We start from the raw sequence: 10232 nt of genomic DNA on the forward strand, positions 1-10232 counted from the left end.
AGAAGAGCCATTTTATTCCCCCGCCCCCTTGCTCCGGGGTCCGCCAGCCCACGGCACAGGGCTGGGCGCCGGGAGCGCGGGCGGTTCAGGCGGGGCAGCCGCGTGGGCCCGAGGCCCCGCGGTCACTCGGGGGCGGGCGAGGACTCGTCCCTGCTCGGGGCCGCCCGCTGCGGTGGAGCCGCTCGTGTTTGTGCCCCGGGACAATGGGACGGAGCCAGTTGCCATCCCCGCTGCTTTTGGTGGGAGTCAAAGCCCCGGGCGATGAGCCTGGAGATCACGGTGGTAGAAAGTGAAGGTGGGAAGGGGCCTCAGGAGGCCATGAGTGCCCCCCTGTGCAGAGCAGGCCCAGCTCCAGCTAGATCATCCCAGCCAGGGCTCTGTGTAGTGGGGGCTTCAAGGATGGAGATCCCCCACCTCCCTGGGTAGCCTGTCTTTACTACCGTCCTCATGAGCAGGTTTGCCCTAATACCCTACCCAACCTAAACTTTCCTTGCTGCAACTTGAAACCATTGGGCTGTGTCCTGTCATCTGCTGCCTCTTTATAACCCCCCTTCAGTGGTTGAAAGCTGCTGTTAAATCCCCCCCCCCCTTTCTCTTCTCCCGTTGCCTCAGCCTCTCCTTAGAAATCATGCCCCAGCCCCCTCACCATTTTTGTTGTCCTCCACTTCGTCCATATCCTTGCGGGGCGTTGGACACAGTACTCCAGATGTAGCCTCACCAGTGCTAGATAGAAGGGAAGAATCACTTCCTCTCTACTTGGCACGGCTGAGGCCACATCTAGACTGCTCTGTCCAGTTTTGGGATAAACAGTCATCTGTTTTTAGCCTCATATTTCACCCTTCCAGGGCTTAAGAGAACTGTTGGCTGTTGGAAGCCTGGGAAGAGGGAAAAAGGCAAGGCACTGGCTCTGTGACTTTCAAGGAGGTAAATATCCTCACGTCTGGAATGTCAGTTCCTAGCAGGGGACCTATGGCTCCTAGGTTTTGCACTTCTTAAGAATTGTTTCTTATCAAAGCTGTGTCCTGTGGTTAGTCCTCATATGCTTACTTATATTTTAAGAAGCCTGGATGATCAACATTTGAATCCTTACTAGCTGAACCCATGCTTCACTGCAGAAGATTAATTTGATTAAAAAAATTTTTTAAATAACTCTTTGTCATAATCATCATCGTCTTGACTTTGGTTTATGCATCACTGCCTGTTCCAAATTCAAAAGCTTTTAGACCATCATTTCCATCTGTTTTCTTCTCTTGTAGACTAATTTAAATTTTTGACATGGGTGAGCTACCAATCCCCATGATCTCGCCTCCGGAATAAGAGATTTAAGTTATATAGATATAGATAGATGTTGTAAAGAATTGTCTAAAAGCAAGGGGGATTAAAGGTTACCAATCAGAACATTCCTTAGAAAACAAGCCCATGTCAAGTGGATCACTTACATATTCGATTTCATTTTTATGGCACACTTTGCATTTAAAAATCTCATGCATCTGCCTGGTAGACGCACACTTCTCAACAGAAGGCTTTGCATATGATCTAAAAGATAGGCTAGGTTGGTGTAACAGAAAGTAACATGGCATTTAAAGATTTTCTTTGCAAAAGAGAGAGTATGGGCTGGAGAAGGGATTTTGGTTGTTTAAGAGAAGACATAAATTGTTTTTTTTTTAAACATACTGAGGTCTGTAGCTCTACAAAGATCATTTTTGGAATATTCTACGTGGTATACAAGAGCTGTAATGTGCTATTTGTTGTAGGAATGTAAATAAGCCTGACATTGTGCTAGAACAGAGAAGGTTCTGCTATGATGTGCTAGAACTACATTCTTTCTTACCCAGAATATAGTTCTCTTTGCTTTGGCCATGAACTGAATTCATAAATGTTGAAGGTAGAATGAGAAGGGTTACCTTCAATTTTGCTTTGGCATTATCCTGTAAGGATTAAAGGCTGTTGCTTTGAAGTCATTTGCATGCTTCTTTCTTGCTTTCTATTCTATAGGAACACTTGTCACTCTTGCTTGATATTCTATTGAATGAAAAGCAAAAGCATCCTGTCCATAAAGTTCAAGTTTTATACCTCTAGTGTGTTGGAGCCTTGTAAAATTTGAACAAATGTCTTTGAATGTTGTTTGCAATGTGGTTTAGATGGCAAATCAGAAGGTGCAGCTTATATGCAGCTTATATATTAACTAAATAATATTATATATAGTGAGCACGAACTTTCACGAACCCAAGTTAATTTCATCAGATGCTTTAAAAGGACATGTAGAAAGCAGAATATGAGCATCTCTCCTTATACTCTGCTTTCTGCATATCCTTTCACATCATCTGATGAAATGAACTTAGGTTCACAAAAGCTTGTGTACCCTCTCTATTTATCTTATTTAGTTAGTCTATAAGGTGCATATTTAGCCTGCTCTCTGATTGACTTCCGACTAACATAGCCATGACTTTAGTCTGAGTGCAGTTTTGTTAGGCTGGTTCGGCACCATCTTACAGATAGGGGTTTATACCAATACAAATAGACTAAAGTCATGGCCAGCAAAAGGTCGCAGATTCATCGCAATTTTTAAAGTGCTATGACTGGCTCCACAGGATTTGGAAGACTTAAAAGCAGAGCAGTAAAGTAGCAAAATGGGTAAGGCGAGATTGCAAGTGTGGGTTGTGGAGAATAACCTTACATTTAATCTCTGTTCAGAGACATGTATCATTAAAGGCTCATGTGATTCGGTTTGTAATGTGGATGCACACAGGTTACATGTCTTTAATACCAAGTCACTGAAAGAATCAATGAAGGAAGCAACTGAGGAATGCTTTACAAGGCCTTTCTTGCTGTAGTGAGCTCCATTTGTATATCTACTGAAGTGCATAATTAGCTAAAATGCATAACACAATGTCACTCCCAGTTCATCTGTTGCTTACAATGTAAGCAATCATCAGTTACCTGCATATCAGTCAAGTGCATAACTTGCTTAAGACAAGAGCATAGCATCTTTCAGCCCCCACTGTCTACTTTGTAACTTGTACTCCTGCTACCTGCATATTAACTGTGACTTTTACTCTATAACTAATTGTACTTCAATTGTCAGAGAAACAGTGAAGAGGAAGCAGCTGTCAGAGAACTGCTTCTAGAAGCTTTGAAAATGAGGGGGATTAATTAGTTTTAGGCTTGTTAATGCAACAGCACCCTGTACTCAATTAACACTGCTTACATTAAGTTGGATTGGTGCAGCCTCAATAATTGGGCAGCCTTTTTTCAGCCTGTGGCTATGCTCTTAAAACAGAACTTACTGTATTTTTAGAATTTTATAAATTGCTATATGCATAGGGGGGTTATTTGGGGGTTTTATTCTGCTTCAGTGAATAAACTATTTATTTACTTACTTTGAAGTTTGAAAACTTGTTTTTGTTACTTTTCCTCTCCAGTCATGGGTGGATGAAGGAGCAAGATGGCAATGCCATCTATGGGGTAGCAGCTGCCGGGGAGAAAAATCTTGCTTAAATATATTGTATGTAGACATATACCAAGGGGCTGTAGTCTTGTGGCATAGAAAAATAATAGAAAGTACTGTACTGCCTCAGCATGAAGTCTTGGCAATTTCAGGTATTTGTTCTTTTTGTATAGAAACAGTCTCAAAATGTTACATTAAAATAGAAGTCAGTTATGTTTCCCCTCAAATGGGGAGAATGAAGTTTTAAGTCTGATGTGTAACTTTCCAAACATTAATTACTTGACTAAGGAAATCTTCTCAGGTCTTGCATTTATGATTATTTTAGGACAATGTATTCCATTCTTTTGTTTTAGCTTTACAAGGGGGGGGGGGAGTTGCAATCCATTTGAATAAGAGTGTAGGCTAACATTTGCTAGACTGACAAATGATTTTGAGTGTTCAACCTTGAAATGAGCTTGTGTTTATGGTGTGTGTGTGCATGTTAAAAAAAAAAAAAAAAAGGGCAGGTATTCAAAATTTTCTGGAAATCGGGTCCCCATCCAGGTGTTTCACCTTAGGTACTTAAGTTCCCCAGGCCCTTCACTGCTGCTTTTGCTTTAGTGTGCACACACATATAGGTAATGAGACTGTAAAAGGCAATTTGAGAGAGGAAGAACAATATCCATTTTAAAGATCTATCATGAGAAAATGTAGAAATGCCCTTAGGAGTGTTGCTGGTGAAGGACAGTAAATGAGTTCAGTTTAGCCTGAGACCAGGGAAGTTGTCTGGACAAATACAGCTAGCTAAATGTGTATAGCAGGGTATAACACAGGTTTTCCCAACTTCACTGGAGTAATAACAGTTAGTACCAGATGCTGATCTGCCGAAAAGGCTGCACTTTGACCTGATGTGAGCAAGATTTAGCATTCTCTGTGATTAAGAACTGCTGCCACCCTCCTAGCCGCCATTCTGATACTGATGTGAGTGAACAGTTCTATTTTTCCTATAATTTTACTTCCTCTGTTATTTTCTTGCATTTGTTAGTTATAATGCTTGATCTTTCCTTAGATTTAGTAATAGTGGGGAATTTTAGCTCACTCAAATCAAAAAGAGGAAGGGATTTTTATGTATTTTTTTGCAGCCTTATTTTCTGTATACACTTTTTTGCTTTATTGTTACATTTTGGAAGTGTTTGGGCAGGCTGCTGACTGTCCTTCTATATAGGAGAAATGGTTTTTAAATAATTTAGTGACCCAAGCAGCTCCACTAAGGCTTTTCTGTAATATTACACATGTAAAAATAGGCCTAAAAATCATGCTGTCTTGGGACCTTATGGCTTAAGCCAACTCATTTAATCAATAGTCCATGCAAGTCCTTCATTCTTTGATAGCTAGTTTGGACCATAGTGCAGAGCAGACCTCTGAACCTGTTTCTTTCTGCTTTGCCAGCAGGCCTTGATTGACCCGTTCCTGATACTGGCTCTTCTGACAACCCTGCTCCTTGTATACCTGTGTTTTGCTGCAATTTGTTTCTGTAGAGCAAAATATTCTATTTAGACTATACTTTATAGACCTTCAGGTTGAAAATGTAAAGTATGTTTTGCCAGGTTGAAAACAAAGAAATGGAAGCTCCTGATTTCTTTAAGATTAATAATTTATTTGAATAGATAATATTAATCTTAAGAAATCTCAATCCAGAGAGAGAATATTATTAATGACAGCAAACATGTTCAGTGTTATACAAGCTGGAAAAAGAAGATAATTCTTTCTTCACAAAGTTTACAGTGTTCATAGAACCACTGAAGATGAAATGTGCTAGAAAGTGTAGAGACTGATTTTTGGTTATTTGTTCATTTTGGTTCTCTTATGGACGTTGTGGAAGAAGTCTTTAGGGCACACTTAAGAACAGGAAGAAGAGTGCCTTTAGGAATCAGGCCTGGGGAGAGCTTGGCTTGGGGGAGGAAAGGCATGCAGCCAGAGAGGCCTAAATCTTAAGTTTTAGGGTTTTTTAAAACATTTTTCATCTGGCTCTATTCATCACAAAACAGTTTTAGCTAGGCTAAAAACATGTGTCAAAGAGAACTTTTTTTTTGTCCTTCAGGGGAAAATAATTTTCTCCTAGGAGCAATAATATTATTTTGACTGGCAATACGCCTTTTGTTGCTCAAGGTAAATCCATTTTTGTCAGAGAATGATACAGCATTTGTATTGGTATTGAATACAGATATTCCTTCTGTTGCATAGATTCAGTTGGTTAATTTTGTGTGTTTAAGTGAACAAGATTACATACTTCATGTAGGCTGACATTCAGAAAATGTTGAGGGTCTTCCTGCCCAATACTGCTTGGATTCTTATGAATAGTCAAAAAATGGTTTCTGAGTTATGCTTTGAGACTGAAAGAACTTAAGCTCTTGTTTGAAGAGCTATCTTATCATTTATAATGGCAAATCCTGTATTCTTTGATCCAGATCAGATGGAAAATTTTGTTCAAAGTAGAAGGATTAAGAACAAATGTTCCAAGTGAATTCATTTGATCCTGAGGTTAAAACAATAGATGAATTAAGAGCTGTTTAGTGAGAGGGGAATAGCTCTATGAAGAAAAATTCATACTTATCTTCTATGTCATGTTTTTTAAAGTCTGTGGTTCTTCGGATATCTACTGATGGCAGAGAAATAGTGAGACTTAGGAATCCTGTGGTTCTTTGCAGTTTCTGGAAGGGAGTGTATCCAGTGGATACAGATTCTTCCTAAGTGTCATTTCTTGTACCATCTCCCTTGATCTGTCAGTCTACTTTCTTATCCCCAATCCACCCAGCCTTCTTCAGTCCCCACACTCTCGTTAGTCTTCTCTGGTTTCTTATCCTGTATAAGTGTCCATCTTCCCACAGATGCCTAGTCTCCTCTCCCCTTCATTTTCCCTCCATGTCATAATCTCCTTTTTTTTTAACTTGCTCACTGTGGACAGAACTCTTGGGGAATGTGTAGCTTTAGTGGGACCCTATTGAGAAGGTCTCCAGAAACTTTTATTTGATGTGTTTGTGTTATTTTATATGCCCTTCTCTAATTGAGGAATGCCAAAGATGCAGCCTGCAGGGTGGGTCTGGCCTGTGGAGTTGTATGATTTGGTCTGTGGGTCTAGCATGCACTACATGCAGCATACAGTATTAGATCTGGTGCTGCGTGTGCTGCACAGTGTATCAGCTACTTGCAGCACCATGCTGGACTGGCCCTGAGCACTGGCTACAGAACTGGTCTGAATTTGACCCGCAGACTGGCCACATGCATTGGAGCCAGCATATGGGGCCAATCCAGGCACCTCATACAGCACGTGCATCATGCTGGCTTTGTGTGTGAGCCCTGGACTGGAGCCAGCATGTGCTGCTTACAGTGTGCGGAACTGTTCCAGGGCATGTACAGGGTGTTTATAAAGTCCTTGTGCAACTCTAAACTTTAATAACTTTGCATATACACATGATAGAAGCAAACTGTAAATGGCAATTGAAAGTATAATTCATTTTATTTTTTAGCATAGTATAAGCTATGCATAGGGTAAGGATCACAAATGCAATTCATGAAATCACTCAGCAACAACTGGAAAATGTTTGCTATGAGTTGGAAAATCAGACTGAAGGTTGTATCATGAATGATGGCAGTTACATTGAAGTCTAGAAATTTGAACTGCGTTGTGTTAGAAGTTAATGAATTATGCTTTCTTTCACTGTTTACAGTTTGCTTCTATCATGTGTACATCCAAAATTCTTAAAGTGTAAAGTTGCACAAGGATTTTATAAACACCCTGCACTACATGAGGTGCCCTTGGCAGACCAGCTCTATGTGCAGGTCCAGTCTGTGAGCCCAGTCTCAGATCAGCCCTGCATCCCTCATCCAGCTCACAGGGCCAGATGAACTTGAACCTTTGCTCTAGTTTATTCATGGAAACTGCTGGAACTTTTTCAGAACAATTCATCCTGAAGCTGAGGAATGGCTTGGAAAATTTCAGCCCAAATGATATACATTAGACTAAGTTTTATAGTCAAGAATATGGTCTTACACAGGAAGTGTTCGGCAGCCTTAAGAGGTGCTGCTGCCATCTTCGCCTAAGATTAATGTTTTGTAGAGAAATACTTAATACTTTGAACTGTTGTTTTCCTTTTCATACCCCACTCTGTCTTCCTTGAAATAAGCATAGTCTTTTCTTCATTGTTGCGGTGCTGGGACAACTGACGCTTTCTGTTGCTACTGTCTTAAGTGCTCTCTTACTAATATTATATTGACTGTTTTTGGGGGGGTTTTTTTAGTTGAGAGTATGGTTAACAGCAGCATGCAAACTTGAATTGAAGTGTGGAAAAGCTGCCGTGAAAGAATGCTGATTATTTTTTATACTATTTAAAGTTAAGTGAAACAGGGACTGTGCAAATGTAATATTAAATTAGAGTGGGCACACTTCTAACACTTTAACTCTACCATAAAACAGAACGTTGTCCACTGTGATCTCTTATCTCACAATGCTGAGCCAGCATACAAGTCAGCTAACTTTTAGCATTTTCTGTTGTATGACCACTATCCAGTGACAGATTTTTTTTTAGCAATAGGTGCAGTTACAAGTGTTGTCTCATACAACAAGAATTGATGCTTGCTCAGCTATACTCATTAGCAGGAAAAGATAATTGCCTAAAAAAAGTTAGTCCTGGAGCTAAGTAGGGAAAGTGGACTGCAGAGGTAGCATCCTGTTGAGACTGAGACTGTTTGGCATCCAGATATTCATACATGGAAACTGTGTTCAACTAATTCTGGGCAAGGTGATCTAGAGCAGATGTGATTTGTTCTCTGTTGGTATTTATGGATCCCTGTTGCCAGTTGGCATTGTACCATTAGTGAAATAGGAAGTCAGTATTGTCAGAGAATGGAAGTAATGGACTGTTAACTTGACCACCCAGATCCTCCACGCTCTGTACTGGCTCTTAATAGTTCCAGAGGAGAGCTCAATGGGGAATGACTCTAATTTAGAAATCTTGAAAGAATACATAAATGTGAGGATGTCTGTGTATTCTAGGACTAATTTTCATAACCACAGTACCAGTACCTGGGGACTGACTGGCTAAGCAGCAACTCTGCAGAAAAGGACTGGGAGGCTCCAGTGGACAGTAAGATGGATATGAGTAAGCAGGGTGCCTTTGTTGCCAACAGCATACTGGGATGCATTAGTAGGAGTGTTGCCAGCAGATCAAGGAAAATAATTATTCTGCTCTATTCTGCACTGGGGAGACTGCATCTGGAGTACTGTGTCCAGTTTTGTGTCCCCCACTATAGAAAGGATGTGGACAAGTTGGAGAGTCCAGCAGGGGACAGTGAAAATGGTGAGGAGGCTGGGGCTCCTTACTTCAGAGGAGAGGCTGAAGGGACTGGGTTTATTTAGTCTGCAGAAGGGAAAACTAAGAGGGGACTTGATAACAGCCTTTAACTACCTGAAGGGGGGTTCCAGAGAGGATGGAGCTAAACAGTTCTTGGTAGTGACAGATGACAGAACAAGGAGCAATGGTCTCAAATTGCAGCAAGGCTTAGGTTGGATATTAGGAAAAACTTTCTCACTAGGAAGGTGGTAAAGCACTGGAACAGGTTACCTGGGGAGGTGGTTGAATCTCCATCTTTTGAGCTTTTTAAGGCCTGGCTCAACAAAGCCCTGGCTGGAATGATCTACAGTAGTTGGGGATGGTCCTGCTTTGAGCAGGGGTTTGACCAGATGACTTCCTGACGTCCCTTCCACCCCTAATTTCCTGTGATGTCTCCTGTTCTGTAAGAAGTCACATGTCATTCCAGTCAGCTGTTACTTGTCAAGTGTAGTATCTTCCTGTTTGTTTATGACTTGAATGCAGTACCAGTCTTTGTATTGTTAAATTCAAGAAGAGCATTTGAGAAAAATGGCAGACATGGATATGACAAGCAACTTGAGAACAAGGACTTTTTTTTTAAAATACTGTGAGATTCAATTAATGATTATATCATGAAAAGATTGTTTTTAGCTTACTAAATTAATGGGCTTCTCAAATGGTTTTGGAATTCTGGAAAAGCCCTTTCGTTGAAGGAACAGCTGCTGTTGGTACTTGTGTGCATATGTTAAAAAAAAAATACTCTTGTTGGTAAACAGTAAGTTAAAGCAATTATCTATAATAATATGTCATTAAAAAGCAGTATTTTATACCACTTTTAAATATTTCAAAAGATTATGTGTTTGAAGAAAATCTATAAAGAATGTTCTAGTACTTTGTGGCTTCAGGTGCATTGAACATCTTATGCATTGGAAAACAGGTTAAAAGAAGCTGGAACTATGAACCTGATGTAAACTGTACCCCAAGTACAATTCTTCCTAATATCTAACCTAAATTTCCCTTGCTGCAATTTGAGACCATTGCTCCTTGTTCTGTCATCTGCCACCACTGAGAACGGTTTAGCTCCATCCTCTTTCAAACTCACCTTCATGTAGTTGAAGGCTGCTATTAAATCCCCTCTTAGTCTTCACTTCTCTGGACTGAATAAGCCCAGTTCCCCTAACCTCTCCTCGGAAGTCATGTCCCCCAGCCACCTCATCATTTTCACTGCCCTACATTGGACTCTCTCCAATTTGTCCACATCCTTGTTGTAGTGGGGTACCCAAAACTGAACACAATACTCCACATACGGCCTAACCTGTGTTCAACAGGGGAATAATCACTTTGCTTGACCTGCTGACAACAGTCCTACCAATGCAGCCCAGTATGCCATTAGCCTTCTTGGCAGCAAGGGCATACTATTGTCTCATTCAGCTTAT

The 10232-nt window shown here is 40.7% G+C and overlaps 1 protein-coding gene across 1 annotated transcript in view; it reads left to right on the forward strand.

Annotated features, from left to right (window-relative positions):
• Positions 1 to 115: 115 nt before the first annotated feature.
• Positions 116 to 10232, forward strand: part of CPQ (carboxypeptidase Q) — a 394576-nt gene continuing 384459 nt past the window's right edge. The window contains exons 1-2 of the mRNA XM_019527970.1: positions 116 to 239; positions 846 to 924. Of these exons, the coding sequence (XP_019383515.1) occupies positions 204 to 239; positions 846 to 924 (115 nt within the window). The 5' untranslated portion in view covers positions 116 to 203. The remainder of the gene's footprint in view (positions 240 to 845; positions 925 to 10232) is intronic.

The sequence above is a fragment of the Gavialis gangeticus genome, unplaced genomic scaffold (assembly GCF_001723915.1).
Source record: "Gavialis gangeticus isolate Ggan-Ray unplaced genomic scaffold, GavGan_comp1, whole genome shotgun sequence".
Lineage (NCBI taxonomy): Eukaryota > Metazoa > Chordata > Crocodylia > Gavialidae > Gavialis > Gavialis gangeticus.